The sequence below is a fragment of the Coregonus lavaretus genome, assembly GCF_964263955.1.
Source record: "Coregonus lavaretus genome assembly, chromosome: 13".
Classification (NCBI taxonomy): domain Eukaryota; kingdom Metazoa; phylum Chordata; class Actinopteri; order Salmoniformes; family Salmonidae; genus Coregonus; species Coregonus lavaretus.
In genome coordinates this window covers 29076733-29098922 of record NC_140000.1, presented here as the reverse complement: position 1 = coordinate 29098922, position 22190 = coordinate 29076733, and the positions used below count along the sequence as shown (strand labels likewise).

Sequence of the window (22190 nt, the reverse complement as noted above, 5' to 3'; positions counted from 1 at the left end):
TCAATTTGGTCCTTGCTTACTCGGATGTATGGAAAATGGACTGAGGCAGTCTTCAAAAGCATTGCATTAGACATAGCATTTTATTATATTCTATACTGAACAAAAATATAAACGCAACATGTAAAGTGTTGGTCCCATGTTTCATGAGCTGAAATAAATGATCCCAGAAATGTTCCATACGCACAAAAAGCTTATTTCCTTGCAAATGTTGTGTACAAACTTGTTTACATCCCTGTTAGTGAGCATTTCTCCTTTGCCAAGATAATTCACCCACCTGACAGGTGTGGCACATCAAGAAGCTGATTAAACAGCATGATCATTACACAGGTGCACCTTATGCTGGGGACATTAAAAGGCCACTAAAATGTGCAGTTGTCACACAACACCATGCCACAGATGTCTCAAGTTGAGGGAACGTGCAATTAGCATGCTGACTGCAGGAATGTCCACCAGAGCATTGAATGCTCATTTCTCTACCATAAGCCACCTCCAATGTCATTTTAGCGAATTTAACAGTACGTCCAACCGGCCTCACAACCGCAGACACGTGTAACCACGCCAGCCCAGGACCTCCACATCCGGCTTCTTCACCTACGGGATCTTCTGAGACCAGCCACCCGGACAGCTGATGAAACTGTAGGTTTGCACAACCCTAGAATTTCTGCACAAACTGTCAGAAACCGTCTCCGGGAAGCTCATCTGCGTGCTCTTCGTCCTCACCAGGGTCTTCACCTGACTGCAGTTCGGCATCGTAACCGACTTCAGTGGGCAAATGCTTACCTTTGAGCCACTGGTACGCTGGAGAAGTGTGCTCTTTACGGATTAATCCTTGTTCCAACTGTACCGGGCAGATGGCAGACAGTGTATGGCGTTGTGTGGGCGAGCGGTTTGCTAATGTCAATGTTGTGAACAGAGTGCCCCATGGTCCTCTGTAGCTCAGCTGGTAGAGCACGGCGCTTGTAACGCCAAGGTAGTGGGTTCGATCCCCGGGACCACCCATACACACACAAAAAAAAATTATGCACGCATGACTGTAAGTCGCTTTGGATAAAAGCGTCTGCTAAATGGCATATTATTATTATTATTATGGTGGCGGTGGGTTATGATATGGGGAGGCATAAGCTACAGAAAACGAACACAATTGCATTTTATCAATGGCAATTTAAATGCACAGAGATACCATGACGAGATTCTGAGACCCATTGTCATGCCGTTCATCCGCCGCCATCACCTCATGTTTCAGCATGATAATGCAAGGCCCCATGTCTCAAGGATCTGTACACAATTCCTGGAAGCTGAAAATGTCCCAGTTCTTCCATGGCCTGCATACTCAGACATGTTCCAGTTCCCACCAATATCCAGCAACTTCACACAGCCATTGAAGAGGAGTGGGACAACATTCTACAGGCCACAATCAACACCCTGATCAACTCTATGCGAAGGAGCTGTGTCGCGCTGCATGAGGCAAATGGTCGTCACACCAGATACGGACTGGTTTTCTGATCCACGCCCCTACCCTTTTATTTAATTTTTTTAGGTACAGTGCCTTCGGAAAGTATTAAGACCTTTTCCACATTTTGTTACGTTACAGCCTTATTCTAAAATGGATTAAATAAATACAAATCCACAGCAATCTACACACAATACCCCATAATGACAAAATGAAAACAGGTTGTTAGAAATTGTTGCTAATTTATCAAAAAAATAAAAACAGAAATACATTATTTACATAAGTATTCAGACCCTTTGCTATGAGACTCGAAATTGAGCTCAGGTGCATTCTGTTTACATTGATCATCCTTGAGATGTTTCTACAACTTGATTGGAGTCCACCTGTGGTAAATTCAATTGATTGAAAATTATTTGGAAAGGCACACACCTGTCTATATAAGGTCTCACAATTGACAGTGCATGTCAGAGCAAGAACCAAGCCATGTGGTCGAAAATAATTGTCCGTAGAGCTCCGGGATTATATCGTGGCACAGATCTGGGGAAGGGTACCAAAACATTTCTGCAGCATTGAAGGTCCCAAAGAACATAGTGGCCATCATTTTTAAATGGAAGAAGTTTGGAACCACCAATACTCTTCCTAGACCTGGCCGCCCAGCCAAACTGAGCAATCAGGGGAGAAGGGCCTTAGTCAGGGAGGTGACCAAGAACCCGATGGTCACTCTAACAGAGCTGTAGAGTTCCTCTGTAGAGATGGGAGAACCTTCCAGAAGGACACCATCTCTGCAGCACTCCACTAATCAGGCCTTTATGGTAGAGTGGCCGGAAGGAAGCCACTCCTCAGTAAAAGGCACATGACAGCCCGCTTGGAGTTTGCCAATAGGCACCTAAAGACTCACACCATGAGAAACAAGATTCTCTGGTCTGATGAAACCAAGATTGAACTCTTTGGCCTGAATGCCAAGCGTCACGTCTGGAGGAAACCTGGCACCATCCCTACGGTGAAGCATGGTGGTGGCAGCATCATGCTGTGGGGATATTTTCAGCGGCAGGGACTGGCAAACTAGTCAAGATTGAGGGGAAGATGAACGGAGCAAAGTACAGAGAGATCCTTGATGAAAACCTGTTCCAGAGTGCTCAGGACCTCAGACTGGGGCGAGCGCAGCTTCAACAGGACAACGACCCTAAGCACACAGCCAAGACAACGCAGGAGTGGCTTCGGGACAAGTCTCTGAATGTCCTTGAGTGGCCCAGCCAGAGCCCGGACTTGAACCCGATCTAACATCTCTGGAGAGACCTGAAATTAGCTGTGCAGCAACGCTCCCCATCCAACCTGCCAGATCTTGAGAGGATCTGCAGAGAAGAATGGGAGAAACTCCTCAAATACAGGTGTGCCAAGCTTGTAGTGATATACCCAATTTCATGACTCTCCTGGGTGAGGATCAAAGGCCTCAGATCATCTTGGCAAATAGCTGACAACAACCAGACCCTCTCACCCACAGAAGAGGGGAGGGGCTGTGCCGGTTTTGACACCTTAACACCATAAATTAGAGAGGAGGAGAATCTCTCTCTTGCCCTCTAGTATGGTGAAAGGAATGTGCTTTGTCTCCAAAAGACTTTTGCCGCCAAAACTTTCACATCAACAAAGTAAACAATACTTTGAATCTCAACACGAGGTGAAGAAGATAAACTCACTAGACCAGAATATTGCCAGTCTGAAGCTGTGCGTGTAAAGTGATCTAGAACTTTGACTAAAGACACGAGGTGGGAAGGAGAAAATCCCATCTCAGACAATCACCGAGTACACTCCACTACAAGCCAGAACAAAGAAGGAGGACATTGTGACCTCTGGTGGACAATCAGAGCCTTACAAGTGAGCTGAGCGAAGACCCAGCCAAAGGGCTTGGGTCAACAGAGATAGACGAGCGGCAAACACGTAAATACATTCATTGGTTTCTTACTCCAAAAAGGGTGGTGGTTCGTGAGCAAAGTATTATGATTACTGAGGGTAGCTTCCAAATGTATCAACGATAAGTTTGACTCTCTCTTTGTCTCTCCCTCTCTCTTCCTTACCCCACCCTCTTTTGATAACCAAGCAGTCATGCTGTTAGTCCACTAGGGACTTTTTCTCATGTATTAAGAATGTATGTATTCTGTGTTATTATTTAGTTAGCTAGTAAATAAATAATGAAAGACAATTTGTGTAGTGCTGAATCATAAGTAAAAGCTGGGGTTCTTGCGGATCCAAGAATTCTGCGACCATTCAGAATGACGACTGATAAGAGGTAATGATTGATACGTTGACTGTTTTATACATATTGATAGGTAAAGACCTTTTAGAGTTTAATTTGGGAGATGTTAACTCTATAAACAACTTATTCCGCGGCGGGGCCACAAATCCTAATGAGTTAATTGTTACATTATTAATTTAATTGAGTAACAATTAAACAGTTAGTTAATTCGATAAATAACAGTCATCATATTAATGAAAGTCACGTCACCAAGAAGACTTGAGGCTGTAATCGCTGCCAAAGGTGCTTCAACAAAGTACTGAGTAAATGGTCTGAATACTTATGTAAATGAGATATTTTAGTTTTTATTTTCAATAAATTAGCAATAAATTCTAAACCTGTTTTTGCTTTGTCATTATGGGGTATTGTGTGTAGATTGATGAGGGGAAAAGGGCTATTTAAATCAATTTTAGAATAAGGCTGTAACCTAACAAAATGTGTAAAAAGTGAAGGGGTCTGAATACTTTCAGAAGGCACTGTATATGTGGCCAACAAATGCATATCTGTATTCCCAGTCATGTGAAATCCATAGATTAGGGCCTAATGAATTTATTTCAATTGACTGATTTTCCTTGTTCAGGCCTAACCTTTATCCAGGTTAATCTGATTGACATCAAATCTCTATTGCAAGATACCCTAGACAAGACATTGCATTTTAAGTTGTTTAAATCAATGGAAGAGTCAAAGCCTAAGTCTAAGACAATATGGCCACTGTCTCCTACTGCTTGGCAGAAGAAACTCCAAGAACAAGTTTATTAAAGAGGAAATTGCTTTAGAGGAAGTATCGTTATTTCGTTTAACTACCAACAGTCTTATATAGCTGTATCTGATTGTGAGTTCATCGTTTATTGCATTCTGTTTTAGAGTGAAACATGTATTTTGTATCTGCTGCCCAAGGAATCAACTCAATACAAGCTGCTGAGCAAGAAAATAGCCAACATGTTTTCATGCAATAGGCCTACAAGCTTTTGAGATTTGTTGTCCAGTATGAGGACAAGATAGCAAAAACAGATCTGGGACCAGTCTATCATCATGTCAACTCCCTGTCACACTCATTGTCATGCCAAACATGAACTGTAGTTGAAATGATAGCACAAACAGATCATAGGCTAATGCAACGTAAACATAGGCTCATCCTTTAGCAAAGCCTACTTCTAATAATAATAAATAATAATAATAATAATATGCCATTTAGCAGACGCTTTTATCCAAAGCGACTTACAGTCATGTGTGCATAAATTTTTACGTATGGGTGGTCCCGGGGATCAAACCCACTACCCTGGCGTTACAAGCGCCATGCTCTACCAATTGAGCTACAGAGGACCACAATCACATCACACACAAGTTCTTACCATCTCGGGATAATTCCTTGCATACTATACACTCTCACAACACCTTCAAGGTAAATGTTAGCTTTATCTATTGTTTATGGAAAGTGATTGCAAAACAATACCAGAGTAAGAACTCAAAGTTCTGTAGTGCAATGACGTACAATGAAATCGTATATAATCAGAGGCTACAGCTACCAAAAAATAAAATAAAAACATAGTCTAATAGTTCACCACAGATACAATTCCTGATAAAGCCTGCATAAAGAATGGAATATATTGCTTTAAAGGCTAACCAAGAGGGAGAGGGTGAAGTCTAGGCTATTGTATGCTGTCTTTAGGCATACAGGTGTACAAAACAGGGGCATTGGGAGGACCAGTGTGCTATTTTGAGCAAACAAAATGGCAGTATCAATTACAGTGTAGTGGGGCTGCGGCACAAATTTCCATTGGATTCTGATGAGAGTGCGATTGTGTGTGTTTGTGTGAGTGCGCGTGCTATTGGAACACAGGAAATGGAAACAAACTGGGCCCTGTGAGATCAGATGGAAACTCCCAGAGAGCTGGGAGAGGCCAATGTGGAGGAGGAGGAGTAAGCCCCAACACAGAAGATCCCTAGTTCCCAACTCCCTAGAGAGCTTCCCAGTCCCCAAGCCAGGCTCATGTTGAAAGTCAACATTTAGACCTAGGACTACATTGGATCTCAGCTGCCCTGTCTTGGTTCATACACAAAAAAATGTATGCACGCATGACTGTAAGTCGCTTTGGATAAAAACGTCTGCTAAATGGCATATTATTATTATATTATTATTATTTCCGAAGGATTTCTTACTGCATTTCACCTAAGTCCTAAATAATACACCACAAGATCCCAACTCCCAAGGGAGCTTCCCAGTCCCTGACCTAACCTAATTTTGAAAGTAAACATCTAGGCCTACATTGGCTTTCAGTTGGCCTATTTCAGAACAATGATTTACTGCATTTTACTCTCCTTCTGTCCACAGAGAAGGGAAGGTGAGCTAGCCTATAAAGTGTCTTATTAGCAGCACTTATGGTAATCCACTGCATGTTTTACATTCCTCTGTGGTCATGGTAAGGCTCTTTAAACCTGTTAAATACTACACCAACAAACAATCCACTCTAATTGAAAAGTTACAGTGCATGATCAAACCCTATGAGAATTGAATGGATAGCTTTCAGACTTCTGCATACATATACCACACATGAATTATCATAGAAAAATGTCAGTGGAGACCAATCCAACGGTTGGAACAATTCACAGCATGCCTCCACTATTCATTCTGTACAGCAAGCTCCTCTTTCAAATCAAATCTAATTTTATTTACATTTTAGTCATTTAGCAGATGCTCTTATCCAGAGCGACTTACAGTTAGTGAGTGCATAAATGTTTCATACTGGCTCCCCGTGGGAAACGAACCCCATGCTCTACCAACTGAGCTACAGGGGACTTTTGTCACATACACGTGTTTACATTTAAGTCATTTAGCAGACGCTCTTATCCAGAGCGATTTACAGTTAGTGAATGCATCCATCCATTCTTTTTTTTTTCCATACTGGCCTCCCGTGGGAAACGAACCCACAACCCTGGCATTGCAAACGCCATGCTCTACCAACTGAGCTACATCCCTGCCGGCCATTCCCTCCCCTACCCTGGACGACGCTGGGCCAATTGTGCGCCGCCCCATGGGTCTCCCGGTCGCGGCCGGGAGACCCATGGGGCGCGGCCACTGCGCCAGTCGGGAGGTTTAGCAGATGTTATAGCGGGTGTAGCGAAATGCTTGTGCTTCTAGCTCCGACAGTGCAGTAATATGACTAAGTCGCTTTGGATAAAAGCGTCTGCTAAATGGCATATTATTATTATTATTATTATTATATCTAACAAGTAATATCTAACAATTTCACAACATATACCTAATACACACAAAACTAGTAAGGAATGGAATTTAAGAAAATAGGCATGGACTAACATACAGTAGAATATTATAGAATAAAATGCAGTATATACATATGAGATGAGTAGTGCAAGATATGTAAACATTATTAAACACCATTCAGTCTTGCAAACATCACTAATTGCAGTCTAAAAATACAGAAACATGAAAGGCTGCCCTGTCTTGGTTCAATACGGAAAAGTGTGAGTCAACCAAAGTGTGAGTCAGCTGTAGCATACTACAGTGTGGGGGCACAAAAGTCAGTTCTCATCACAAAGTTCAGCATTGCATAAAATAACCCTTTGTATTTAGGAGTAATAAAATGGGCAGAGACATATACGTTCTTATCTGCAGTCTACTAGTATGGACACTTTCCAAGATACAAAAATAAAGAGAACCCAAGACAATCACAAACTACAGTGTGCATCCATTTCTAATAGAAAATGTCAAGAGGCTACTAATTGCCTGTCTAGCTTTACACGTTCAGTTGACATATACTGAGATAGCTAAAACACCTAGCTAGCTATGAGTGAAAATCCCAAAGTTGCTGAACGTTAGGTTCAGCAGATATACTGTCGCAAACCTACAGCATATGGCCTAGCTTAGTTAGCTTACAAATATAGATGGCGAACCTTTACAAAGCCATAATATTGACATGATAAACATGGCTAGTTAGCTAATTACCTAGCTAGCGCGCTCGTTCCAAACCACAACTCTGCTCAAAATATGCAATAAAGTATATAGTTACTTCAACTAATAAGCTGGCTAGATAGCTAGCTACATATCATTTTGTCAACGTTTTAGCTTGAATCTAGGAAGGACAAGTAAATGGTCTATATTTAGCTAGCAAGCAGAAAGTAGAGCTAGTAACAAAAACTAGCAGAAGTTCGCTTCTTAGCTAAGCTAGCTAATGTGAACAAATACTGCTGCATAGAAAAAAGTTACTTAAGTTTCAGACTGCGCTAGCAAATAGACCATCTAAATACAACAGAAAATCATAAACATTTCCCCATACCAGTGTCTTTAATCACTCTAGACATCTCTCAGTAGTGCTTCCACGCATTATGTGCAGTGCAACGTCCAAGGACCTGTTCGTGCAAGGAATGTTGAGAATACATTCTTTCACGCGCACTCCCGCAAGTGACGACAGTGCCACAGACCAAACTAATCAACCATTGGACGGTCTCTGGTAAGTGGCAAATTAAATAAAGCTTCAGTAAAAAGGTTCACACAACTATAAAGCGTTTATGTCGGCCAAATGTAGTCTTACAATTATTCCCATGTAAACTTTTTTATATTTTTACTAATGTGAAATTAGTTACATGCATAAAGAAATTGCATATGGGTAGGCCTTGCATGAAATAATGAAAATGATATTTCAGTGGCAGGAGAAAATCTAACGAGATATAACAACAACAACAACAACAACAACAAAATAAACATTGCAAATAGCATCTAGATGTACAGGTTTGGGCACTTTGCGTATCAATGGGAGTGCCAGAGCAAATAGCTTCCTGTAACATTTGTTGTCACTGACAGACACACCAGTGAGATAGTTTGCTCACAGTATGAAGATAGATCCATTGTGAAATAGTCTTCTAGATTTAAAGCCAACATGGAAGATAATGTTGTCACTCTCCCCAAAGTTTAATAAGACCAACTAACATCAACAACAGACATGTCACACAACCATAAGGAATGACAGAGCTTTGTGATGTTACTTTGGAGGGCACCTCAGATACAGTTCATGATCCAAGAATCGTGGTTAATTATCAATCCTGTGCTTTCTTAGTGTTGCCTGCAATTTCATTCGGCTGACAGCAACACAAACTTGCTAGATATTACCACACAAAGGGCTCTGTGTGATAAGGGTATAAGTTCAGGGAGGGTACTGACTGAGAGGGACACGAAGAGGACTGCTGGCTTACTTGTTTTCTTATGCTGGCTGATCTTGGTGTGTGTCGTTCCCAAGGGTGCAAGGGTCTGTTTGACGCCACCTTGACCTTTGGAGGCTTTGCGGTACTTGTGGAGCCACTCAAACTTTGGCGCTTCCTTGGGAGACTTGCAAACATCTGAAGGAGGATAAAGGGAACCATGAAAAAGGCACTTACACAAATCCCAAAATATGCCATTTCATTTGTAGGCTATAAACACACTTTGTTATTCAAATGGCATCATTTGCTTCGTTCAAATAGGTACTCAAAGTAGAAAGTGATTCAGGGGCAGGTTACTTCACGTTCTCACGAGCTGGTTGCCTTACAATTGTATGTTGAATCAAAATATTTTGTTGCTGTGTGGCTGAAAAAGGTATTCAGTTATGTTCCCTGTTTCATGTGGTTCACACACACACACACACACACACACACACACACACAAACACACTTCCTCTTACACGTACATTTGAGCTACCCTGAGAATATTACCGCAAGAAAATCACTCATGCTGCTATTGTACTTTCAATAAGACCACACACTTGTACAAAGATGTAACTTTTCCGCTTACCTTGTGAGTTTCTCACATTCTTCCTGTTCACAACAATTGCTGCCAGGTTAGCAAAACTTTCCATCACTGTTTCCTCTCACAGAGTAAAAGTGAGTGTGGCCCTTTTTAAAACAGCGCTTTAGTCCTCTATCTTAAATGTAAGAGCTCCATTGTGTAAAGTAGTGAGCTAATGCCAAAAATGACACATCCATAGCAAAGTAGACTCTGTCCCTCAACGAATCCAGTGGCTCATCCGATTGAGATGAGCAGGAAAAAAACACGTAAAAGCCGAATTCAAATATATAATTCAATGGGAAGGAAATATTATATTTATCCTACACTCACATATTTACAAATACTTAGTGAAGCAACAGACATATACTACTCAGGAAGAGCACACGACACTAAAACTCTGTCCCTCCCCAGTCTCTTTTCCTTCTTTCACTCTCCCTATCTTTCTCTGATGCCATCTCTCTCTCTCTCTCTCTCTCTCAATTCAATTCAATTAAAGGGCTTTATTGGCATGGGAAACGTTTGTTAACATTGCCAAAGCAAGTGAAGTAGATAGTAAACAAAAGTGAATTAAACAATAAAAATTAACAGTAAACATTACACTCAGAAGTTCCAAAAGAATAAAGACATTTCAAATGTCATATTATGTCTATATACAGTGTTATAACAATGTGCAAATAGTTAAAGTGCAAATGGGAAAATAAATAAACATAAATATGGGTCGTATTTACAGTGTTTGTTCTTCACTGGTTGCCCTTTTCTTGTGGCAACAGGTCACAAATCTTGCTGCTGTGATGGCACACTGTCATATTTCACCCAGTAGATAAGGGAATTTATCAAAATTGGGTTTGTTTTCAAATTCTTTGTGGATCTGTGTAATCTGAGGGAAATATGTGTCTCTAAAATGGTCATACATTTGGCAGGAGGTTAGGAAGTGCAGCTCAGTTTCCACCTCATTTTGTGGGCAGTGTGCACATAGCCCGTCTTCTCTTGAGAGCCAGGTCTGCCTACGGCGGCCTTTCTCAATAGCAAGGTTATGCTCAATGAGTCTGTACATAGTCAAAGCTTTACTAAAGTTTGGGTCAGTCACAGTGGTCAGGTATTCTGCCACTGTGTACTCTGTTTAGGGCCAAATAGCATTCTAGCTTGCTCTGTTTTTTTGTTAATTCTTTCCAATGTGTCAAGTAATTCTCTTTTTGTTTTCTTATGATTTGGTTGGGTCTAATTGTGTTGTTGTCCTGGGACTCTGTGGTGTCTGTTTGTGTTTGTGAACAGAGCCCCAGGACCAGCTTGCTTAGGGGACTCTTCTCTCAATTATCTATCCTTCCTTCCAAAGTGTGCACTTGTTCACTTCCCCTCACTGATTTGAAAGGAAATTACTGGTTTAAGAAATATGGTGGAAACTCCTTCTTGCCTATGCCTCCACCGATCCAATGCTTATAGATTTGTGGTAAGTAGTGACCAGGTGTACACTTTAGGAGAAATAATTGGGATGCAACACTTGTGATACATTTATGGAGAAGTAGGCCAAGTCTTACCACTCCAGGCTCTGTTGACCTCACTGAGGAAAAGGCGAGAGTGGGAGCCAAAGGGGAGCCTCACCTCCAGCTCCCCATCCTGGAAGTTCAGCCTCACTCTAGTGTCTGCACCTATAGAAACATCATGTAATAAACATTTAATAACTTGGCCCTATGAACATACCAGGAGGAAATTGACCCAGGGAAAAAATAAAACTCACCCACAAAAGAAACTTCATCTGCCGAGGACACTGAGGAAAGAATAACATATCATTACAATGAATTATAAGGCCCATGCCTCCACCTCCATTGTGCATATTATAATAATCAAGTTAAAACCAATCAATAAACTATTGACCAAAACCACTTAATATAATTAATATTGTGAAGCATAGATATAGGTAGCCTAAGTTAAACATGATTTTGCATACCATCCACAACAGCAAAGTCGTTAGAGATGGGTAAAATGTCATCCAATGTGACATCTTCACCAGTTATCGCCATTCTTCTATGGGTAAAAACAAACATCCTATAGGAAACAAAGGTGGAACATTACTATGGGCAGGTGTAATGCATTTTTCAGAGCATTTATATTTCATAAGTCTAGTGGAATAGCATCAAATTAAACTCACGCATGTTCCTTGGTGCGCTCCACCAAACCCAATAGTCTGCTTTCAGTGACATTGTCCACAAAGACAAGACATTGAACAGCATGTTTACAACAAACTGGTTAAGGGAATTGCATCGATTTTTGCACAGTGTCACATTTGAAAATAGGCCTACATATTGGTAGGCTTACTATGCTATTTTGCCAATCTTGATATCTAAATGAAATGCTTTTGTATTGGGAAAAACGTTATGCACCAAGTACCTTCAAAGAGCAGAGGCCTAGTCATTGCTATAACAAATCAACTGTCTGGGAAATATGTAGGCCTACAGTAGGCTACAGAAGCTTGTATAAGTTTGCCACCCAGTGGAGGATCTATCATATTGCAACAATTGGACAGTAGCCTCTACATGTAACACTCATTTCCATACAGGATTTCTCCCATTGTTTTACCTAAAAGGCTCAAACTTCTCTGTTCCCATTTATGAGGCCCCGTACCCCTGTCTCATTGGCCATGGCTCCAGCCGACCTGCTCTCACTTGGGGCCAAAGCCAGGCCACTGGTACTTTTCAGATAAAATTTACATAACAATGGCTAACTGTGAACTTTAACACCTCCTTATGCAGAAATTGTTGATTCTGCTCTTCACAAGTCCTCACTGCCAGCAGTAGCTATGCAAACACAATGTCTCTAGTATAACATATGGGCGTATGCTAGTGTAACACGGGTGTTACAGTCGAAAAGCACCACCTATGTCCTCATTGAGCAACTTGCATTCTGCTTTTTACACTCAAAGCCTATCAAATCCAATTAATTGTACTATTGAATTAAATATATAAAATATCACTACATTCAGATACACACACGTATATACTTTTAGGCCTTGACAAACAAACTCCACGGCCTCTCCTTGGATGAACTGCCCGTAGGCTACGTCAAAATGAAACATTGTGTTCTTCTTCCAAAGAAAGTCAAATATCAGCCTTTAGATAATGCACTGGTAACATCCGAGTGATACAAAAAACATTTAGTGCACGCTATAAAGGATACTATGACGCAATTTTCGTCTTGTGCCAAAGTCTCTTGAATTGCGACAGATTGATCCATTACTTAAAACCGTTATTTTCGTTCAAACTCTCTCACTCCCACAAAATACAGATTGAAGCGAGAATAGACACACGCCAATAGTTTCTCTCTTACAAAGTTGGGCTAGACCACCTACAAATCGAGAACACGAAACAACAAATCCGACTAAATTTTTGCTTTCACAGTGCGTAAAGGTGTATTGCCGTGTTCCGACATTATTCCGTATTCTTCTAGATGTTCTTATTCCTTTTCCATTAGCTGTTTGTAGACCTGCCACGCAGAGATTTCAGCAACTAAGAGTGACGTCATGTTTTGGCTGTCATTTGAGGAAATCTTAATCGGATTACTCACTGTTTAATCGGACAGATGCAGGTGTAAAACTACATTGTAAATGTGGCATGTGCTATCTACTTCATACACACCAGGGTTGGATAGGTTACTTTCTAAATGTAGTCCGTTAAGTTACCTACTAATTTAGTTGCCTGTCCAAAATCAGTAATGTAATTTTTGGATGATCCAAATTCACTAATGTAATTGTATTACTTTCAGTTACTGTTGGATTAATTTCCCTTTAAGAGGCATTAGTAGAAGACTAAAAGAATGGTCCAACGCATTTAGTGTGTCATCATAGCAGTGGTCTCTGACTTGTGTTCAGACCAGCTAAGGTGGAACAAACTCAAACTTTCCCTTTTTTCAATGCTAAATTGAATGTCATTGAGAAAACATAAAGGTGTTATAATGTATTTGTTCGCAAACATCCTTTCTGAATTTAAAAGAACTAATCATTGTAATATGATTACAATACTTTTTGCTGGTAAAGCAACTGATTACTGGTTAAAAAAAAACTCCCCAACAGTTACTCCCCAATCCTGATATACACACATATCAAACCCTTATTCATCAGGCAAAATAAATATACATTATTACATAATTTGGACAGTATTACAGTTGAAGTCAGAAGTTTACATACACCTTAGCCCAGGGGTGTCAAACGTCCGGCCCGCGGGCCGGATCAGGCCCGCAAATGGGTTTAATCCGGCCCGCGAGATGGTTTTGTAAAGTATAAAAATGAGCTGCAATTTGTCAATAAAAGAAACTGCTGTTCCAATTGTGTCCACTGGATGGCGCAATAGCAATTGTGTTAAGCAAGCAAACTGTTTATACCGGGGCAGAGCAAATAGGTCAAGCAAGTGCAGCCAGTCCGGATGAGCTACTTTGTTTTGCCCGCGATATTTATTACGGCTTCTACTTTTAACATTATGTGCTTTGGCACCCTCATTGCCCCAATATGTCTCTGTCAAAAAAGAGAAAAGTGGACGCAGAATGCAGAGTGTTCCAAGAAAAATTGTCATCCTTCTATTTATTCATGGAATTGAATGGGAAAGCTGTATGTTTGGTGTGTTCACAGCATGTTGCAGTGCTGAAAGAATATAACCTTCGTCGCCACTATGTGAGTCTTCATGCCGACAAATATGACAACTTTCAAGGACAGCGGAGAAGAGAGAAGGTGAATGAACTGTTGGTGGGTCTAAAGAAACAGCAGTCTGTGTTTACTCACAGCCGAGACATCAGTGACGCTGCAGTGAAAGCTAGCTACCTCATTGCTAATGAAATCGCAGTGGCTTCAAAACCATTTAGTGAGGGTGAATTTGTAAAAACATGCATGATGAAGGCAGCAGAGATTGTGTGCCCTGAAAAGCACCAGGCTTTTGCAAATATCAGCCTGACAAGAAACACAGTTGCAGACAGGATTTCCGATCTTTCAGTGGATTTGGACAGCCAGTTGAAGCAAAAAGTAAAGTCATTTATTGCGTTTTCGGTTGCAATTGATGAAAGCACGGACATTACAGATGTTGCACAACTGGCCATTTTCATCCGCGGAGTTGATGACACATTGACCGTCACCGAGAAGTTTGTGGAGTTGGTGCCGATGACAGATACAGCGACAGCAGCTGATATTTTCACTGCACTCGTCGGCGCGCTGGACAGGGTCGGAGTGGACTGGTCCCGCGCTGTCAGCCTGGCTACAGATGGTGCGCCCTCAATTATCGGGAAAAAAGCAGGCGTTGTGACAAAGTTCAGAGAGAAAGTGCAATCTGCAAATGGAGGATGTGATTTTTGGACTTTTCACTGTATTTTGCACCAGGAGGCTTTGTGTTGCAAGTCATTAAAGATGGATAACGTCATGAATAAAACAAAGCTGCGCTCAAGGCTCACGCACAAGCACTTGAATCACATCCTGAAGTTGGCTGCCACTCAGGATGTGACGCCTGATATTGATACGCTGGTGAAAGCTAAAAGATGCCAGGTATCAGGAGTCAAATAAACTATGCAACCCCACTTAAAGTGCTGCATGAGACACCCTGATATAGTTCTGTGATCTGTGATATACTTCTGTGAATCACTGAGGCATTGTGTGTTTGTGTGTTGTTTGTCCTCAGAATTTCAAATAATTTTAGGTGTTTTATGATTAATAGTGATGTTGTGCTTTTGGACACACTGTCCTCAGGCTCCAGCTTTATGTTTATATGTTTTTATGTTGATGAGCTATTGTTTTTAATTGATTTTATTTTATTTGTATATTTAACCTATTCTTGACTCTGTGGTTCTTGCACTTGTTTGGGGAACAGGATTTCAGTATTGGTATCTACATTTCTGCCTGAGAAATGACACCCTGATATAGTTCTGTGATCTGTGAAACAGTTATGTGAATCACTGAGGCATTGTGTGTTTGTGTGTTCTTTTTCTTTAGAATTTTCAAATAAACTTCAGGTGTTTTATGATTAATAGTGATGTTGTGCTTGTACTATTTTGGACACACTGTCCTCAGGCTCCAGCTTTATGTTTTATGTTGATAGTATTAAAACAAAGAAAACAATCTGAAGTTGTTGTTTTTAAGTTATATACACCATGATTTTACCGGTCCGGCCCAATTGGGAATAGATTTTCCTCCATGTGGCCCCTGAGCTAAAATGAGTTTGACATCCCTGATCTAGACTGTTACACGTCTAAAAGTTTCATGGTGTTACTTTTATCTCATCTGTGTACCGCTGTCCTACTTTTGCCCCCAACTCTTTTCTATACCTCCTCCCATACACTCTTGTGCAAATCATTTCTGCTTTCTTTGACAATGGTGTCATAGTGGAAAGGATTTGTTAGTTGCCCAAGACTGAGCCTTGTTCTGCCTGTAAAAGGCCCTGGTCGAAACAATGCCAAAATCACTTTTGATAGTCTCCGGGTCCATGTTGTAACAATTGTTTTTTGCATTTGACCATTTACAATAAATGTAGCAATATATATGAAAGCATTCCTCTGCCTGTTTGATCCATTCTGAAGGAAAGCAGTGACTACGGTTTGTGTGTGTGAGAGAATATGTATGCCTTCTAATGCTAGCAGAAAATCGTTACTTCCGAATGCAAGTTAAACGCCATTCCGTCTATACTGATACCAGACAAATGTATACTTATAAGTATTTTCAAATGTATTTCCAATATACTGCAATGCTATGTAGCTGAAGAGGGGTGACACTGTCTAGGAAAGGAGTGTCGATCAGTTTCTGGAGGTCTGTGTTCACTGGCATTTACTCTCACATCTGCATCAAATCAACCTCTACAAGAAATATTCTAGTTTATTTTATTACAAATATAGCAGTACACAATCCTCCAGAAATCTATTGACAATGACACATTCCTGTGTATTGGATCCTCTGTATATAGAAAAACGGCAAAAAAAAGATAATTTGGTATTTTCCATTGCTACTAACGTACAGTGGGGGAAAAAAGGATTTAGTCAGCCACCAATTGTGCAAGTTCTCCCACTTAAAAAGATGAGAGAGGCCTGTAATTTTCATCATAGGTACACGTCAACTATCACAGACAAAATGAGGAAAAAAAATCCAGAAAATCACATTGTAGGATTTGTTATGAATTTATTTGCAAATTATGGTGGAAAATAAGTATTTGGTCAATAACAAACGTTTCTCAATACTTTGTTATATACCCTTTGTTGGCAATGTCACAGGTCAAACGTTTTCTGTAAATCTTCACAAGGTTTTCACACACTGTTGCTGGTATTTTGGCCCATTCCTCCATCTAGATCTCCTCTAGAGCAATGACGTTTTGGGGCTGTCGCTGGGCAACACAGACTTTCAACTCCCTCCAAAGATTTTCTATGGGGTTGAGATCTGGAGACTGGCTAGGCCACTCCAGGACCTTGAAATGCTTCTTACGAAGCCACTCCTTCGTTGCCAGGGCGGTGTGTTTGGGATCATTGTCATTGTCATGCTGAAAGACCCAGCCACGTTTCATCTTCAATGCCCTTGCTGATGGAAGGAGGTTTTCACTAAAAATCTCACAATACCTGGCCCCATTAATTCTTTCCTTTACACGGATCAGTCGTCCTGGTCCCTTTGCAGAAAAACAACCCCAAAGCATGATGTTTCCACCACCATGCTTCACAGTAGGTATGGTGTTCTTTGGATGCAACTCAGCATTCTTTGTCCTCCAAACACGACGAGTTGAGTTTTTACCAAAAAGTTCTATTTTGGTTTCATCTGACCATATGACATTCTCCCAATCCTCTTCTGGATCATCCAAATGCACTCTAGCAAACTTCAGAGGGGCCTGGACATGTACTGGCTTAAGCAGGGGGACACGTCTGGCACTGCAGGATTTGAGTCCCTGGCGGCGTAGTGTGTTACTGATGGTAGGCTTTGTTACTTTGGTCCCAGCTCTCTGCAGGTCATTCACTAGGTCCCCCCGTGTGGTTCTGGGATTTTTGTTCACCGTTCTTGTGATCATTTTGACCCCACGGGATGAGATCTTGCGTGGAGCCCTAGATCGAGGGAGATTATCAGTGGTCTTGTATGTCTTCCATTTCCTAATAATTGCTCCCACAGTTGATTTCTTCAAACCAAGCTGCTTACCTATTGCAGATTCAGTCTTCCCAGCCTGGTGCAGGTCTACAATTTTGTTTCTGGTGTCCTTTGACAGCTCTTTGGTCTTGGCCATAGTGGAGTTTGGAGTGTGACTGTTTGAGGTTGTGGACAGGTGTCTTTTATACTGATAACAAGTTCAAAAAGGTGCCATTAATACAGGTAACGAGTGGAGGACAGAGGAGCCTCTTAAAGAAGAAGTTACAGGTCTGTGAGAGCCAGAAATCTTTCTTGTTTGTAGGTGACCAAATACTTATTTTCCACCATAATTTGCAAATAAATTCATTAAAAATCCTACAATGTGATTTTCTGGAGAAAAAAATTCTCAATTTGTCTGTCATAGTTGACGTGTACCTATGATGAAAATTACAGGCCTCTCTCATCTTTTTAAGTGGGAGAACTTGCACAATTGGTGGCTGACTAAATACTTTATTTCCCCACTGTATGCTGGTTAAAAGTATAATTAAAGAAATGCACAATTTTTTTTTGCCACGCATATATAGTCCATATATTTAGCTTTTTAATTGAACCATGTGTAGTACATCTAATTGAGACAATGAGAAATGCATGGTTCAACAAGACAACATAGCCATCAAAAGGGTAGAAATTTAGCATTGCACTTATGTCACAGTACTTTACAGCTTTGATTGGATACATAGAATATATGACAAAGGGTGATGTAATTATCTGAATTACTGTAGATTTGAATAGTTTAATCAGGAGTGAAGTATGGTTATAAGTCCAATGTGAAAATCTCAATTGAGGATTTCTTTATGAAGGAGGTGTTATTCATATACCCTTCTCACACAAAATAATCAATATATTATACTGAACAAAAATATAAATGCAACATGTAAAGTGTTGGTCCCATGTTTCATGCGCTGAAATAAAAGATCCCAGAAATGTTCAATTCGCACAAAAAGCTTATTTCTCTCAGAATTGGTGCACCAATTTGTTTACATCCCTTTTAGTGAGTATTTCTCCTTTGCCAAGATAATCCATCCACCTGACAGGTGTGGCATATCAAGAAGCTGATTAAACAGCACACCTTGTGCTGGGGACAATAACAGGCCACTTTAAAATGTGCAGTTTTGTCACATGACACAATGTCACAGATGTCTCAAGTTTTGAGGGAGCGTGCAGTTGGCATGCTGACTGCAGGAATGGCCACCAGAGCTGTTGCAAGATAATTTAATGTTCATTTCTCTACCATAAGCCGCCTCCAATGTCGTTTTAGAGAATTTGGCCGTAAGTGCAACTGGCCTCACAACCGCAGACCACGTGTAACCACGCCAGCTCCTCCACATCCGGCTTCTTCACCTGCGGGATCGTCTGAGATCAGACACCTGGATAGCTGATGAAACTGTGGGATTGCACAACTGAAGAATATCTGCACACACTGTAAGAAAAAGTCGCAGGGAAGCCCATCTGCGTGCTCGTTGTACTCACCAAGGTCTTGACCTGACTGCAGTTCGGCATCGTAACTGACTTCAGTGGGCAAATGCTCACCTTCGATGGCCCCTGGCACGCTGAATTAGTGTGCTCTTCACGGATGAATCTCGCGTTGCGTTGCCGAGTGGTTTGCTGATGTCAATGTTGTGAACAGAGTGCCCCATGGTGGCAGTGGGATTACGGTATGGGCAGGCATAAGCTACGGACAACAAACACAATTGTATTTTATCGATGGCAATTTGAATGCACAGAGATACCGTGACGAGATCCTGAGGCCCATTGTTGTGCCATTCAACAGCTGCCACCACCTCATATTTCAGCATGATAATGCACAGTCCCATGTCGCAAGGATCTGTACACAATTCCTGGGAGCTGAAAATGTCACAATTCTTCCATGGCCTGCATATTCACAAGACATCTCACCCATTGAGCATGTTTGGAATGCTCTGGATCGACGTGCATGACAGCGTGTTCCAGTTCCTGCCAGTATCCAGCAACTTCGCAAAACCATCGAAGAGGAGTGGGTCAACATTCTACAGGCCTCAATCAACAGCTTGATCAACTCTATGCTAAGGAGATGTGTCCCGCTGCATGAGGCAAATGGTGGTCACACCAGATACTGACTGGTTTTCTGATCCACGCACCTATCTTTATTTTAAAAGGTATCTGTGACCAACAGATGCACATCTGCATTCCCAGTCATGTTAAATCCATAGATTAGGGCCTAAAGAATATATTTTAATTGACTGATTTCCTTATATGAACTGTAACACAGTAAATCTTTGAAATTGTTGCGTTTATATTTTTGTTCAGTGTAGATACATACTATTTATACACATATTGCCAGATTATTGCTATCAACTGCTGGCTGCAAGGTATATTACCCCGTTTGTATCTTTTGGAACAATGGTAGTCAAGTTTATAAAAATGATGTAGAATATATGGGCTACCACAGGTGTCACAGGCATCCACAGGTCTTGACCACCATGTTATTTAGGATCACATTGTTGTTGTCGTCGTAGAAGAGTCCGGAGATGGGACTGAGCTTGGTGGGTGCGCAGCACGCTTTGGGAACCTCGTCCGGCTTCAGAAGGTGAACCTGCCATGAAAAAAGGTCAATCAGACTTATTTATACATGCACTTTTATATAATCAATGATACTATCCTGTTTATAAAAGAGATATGGATTATTATTATGCAGATACTTCAGTGCTCTCCTACCTCAGTGGGCTGTGGCTTTGCCACCCTTGTCTGAATTTGGTCAATATATTTTAAACCGGGTTGTCTGTGCTCCACAATACTTTATTATCCACTGAGTCAAAGCCTAGACTTTCAGAAGTTCAATAACAACTTCCATGAAACATGCTAAAACATTTCAATGGGCCATTGACCTAGCTAGTGACTTAAAAAGAACATTTGGTATTTTTGTTTTATATTATACCAACAACATAGGAAATCCTCTGGTGACAAAATAGGGTCAATAGAATTAGAATGATGAGTATGAATGGACTTTTTATAGAATTCTAATGGTAAGCATAGAGTTCCAAACTCATTTCTATGGCAACACAGCTGTCAATTTTGTAAACAACAATTTTCAAAAATATGTGTTGCCAAGAGACATCTAACCGATAGAACATCTCGGCGTTCTATTGAACGTTTTCTGTTCGAAAACAACAACTTCAGTTTGCTGTTCAACAACAACAAACTTGACAGATTTTTGAGACCTGAGACTGAAAGATCGACTGGAAAATGCCTGGGTGCTTTTCAAAATTGGTGGGGAGAGTGCGTGGACGTCGGCGGTCTACTGCGTCGACAGGTTGTTCAAATTCATTTGTGGGTTGTTTTTGTTGTCTTTTTCCGTTTTGCAGGGTTCGCAATCATCGGGAGGTGGACAGCGACATCGACTTCGAAGAGGGTATGTTGAGTTTAAACTTCTTATTTTACCACATTTAACAATATAAATGTAATTTGTGAAATGTTGTGTATTTCTGTAATCCATACTTGCAAGCTAACGTTGACTTTAGTGACTTTTGCTAAGAGATGCACTTTTGAACTAGTAGTACTAGCTAGCTCGCTACGTTTTACATCCTAACATTTGTTTGTTTGTATTCCAATATTCCTAATTTTAGAATCAACTGTCCTGGATGAGGTCCAGTTGGTTGTGCCATTGGATGATGTGCCGGATGTACCACTGCTGCCAGCCATCCTTGAGGAGGTGCCAGATGTGCCGACTATCCTTGAGGTACAATTTTCAGAAAGTTTAATGTTTGAAAAGTATCCCAGATATTCAATTTGTGTCACTTTGACATTCTAAAAATCTTTGTTGTCTGCTTTCTGCTTTAGGAGGCCACTGGTAATTGGCAGTTGATACCGATTAGGTTTAGCTCCCTGTACTGTGGGCCTGTTGTGATCAGGGTAAGAAACCCACACACAGTCACATCACTGTTGCAATGTTTGCTGTTTCTAACCGGAATGTATTGTAATGTCAACCCCCTCTTGTGCAGAACAATGCCAGTCCGGTGGCTAAAGCTTGGAGAACTTTCCAGTTCATCAGCCCCATTATCACTTACATGCGTGGGGGATCCCAGGTATGTGTCTTTGTCACTACCTAATCCTAATCTACATCGTCAGTGTCATGTGATCTTGATGGAAATATGTTACAGCGATGGCTGATGTTGTTTTGTTGATGTTGTATTGTTGTTTCACTCCACAGCAGGTGGTGGTGAAGATGCACCATGCGAGTAGGGTTCGAGGCCTGGAGACTCAACTGGTGTGGGCCATCTCCAAGGAGACACACAGACTTAGTCCAGAGGGCATCCCCTACTGTGCCACCAAGGTGCAGTCCATCTCTTGGATCCAGGTAAGATGTAAATACTACTGAATTAGTATTAGATTAGGCTTTTCTTCACTTATTCCGTTTGGCCTTAACATGTCGTTTCTCTCTGTCAGTATGTGGCTGGCAGGGTGACCCAGTATGCGTCTCACCTCCGCCACGAGACGTCTGTGGCCGTGACGCATGGCTGCTACCAGGTAAATAAACAATTTCCTATGTATATAGAATAGAAATTACAGGGCATTTTCC

General features: G+C 41.1%; 1 protein-coding gene across 3 annotated transcripts in view; it reads right to left on the bottom strand.

Moving 5' to 3' along the window:
• LOC311140426 (type II inositol 1,4,5-trisphosphate 5-phosphatase-like) overlaps positions 1-12843 on the bottom strand; it is a 33621-nt gene extending 20778 nt beyond the window's left edge. The window contains exons 1-6 of one of the 3 annotated variants that reach the window (XM_084175481.1): positions 12688-12843; positions 11663-11742; positions 11462-11559; positions 11252-11281; positions 11052-11162; positions 8949-9092 (exon numbers count right to left, since the gene is read on the bottom strand). In XM_084175481.1, the coding sequence (XP_084031607.1) occupies positions 8949-9092; positions 11052-11162; positions 11252-11281; positions 11462-11559; positions 11663-11742; positions 12688-12744 (520 nt within the window). In that variant the 5' untranslated portion in view covers positions 12745-12843. Of the gene's footprint in view, positions 1-8035; positions 8137-8948; positions 9093-11051; positions 11163-11251; positions 11282-11461; positions 11560-11662; positions 11743-12687 lie in introns of those variants that run through there. The other 2 variants (XM_084175479.1, XM_084175480.1) reach the window with 2 other exon arrangements.
• Between the last annotated feature and the right edge of the window lie 9347 nt (positions 12844-22190).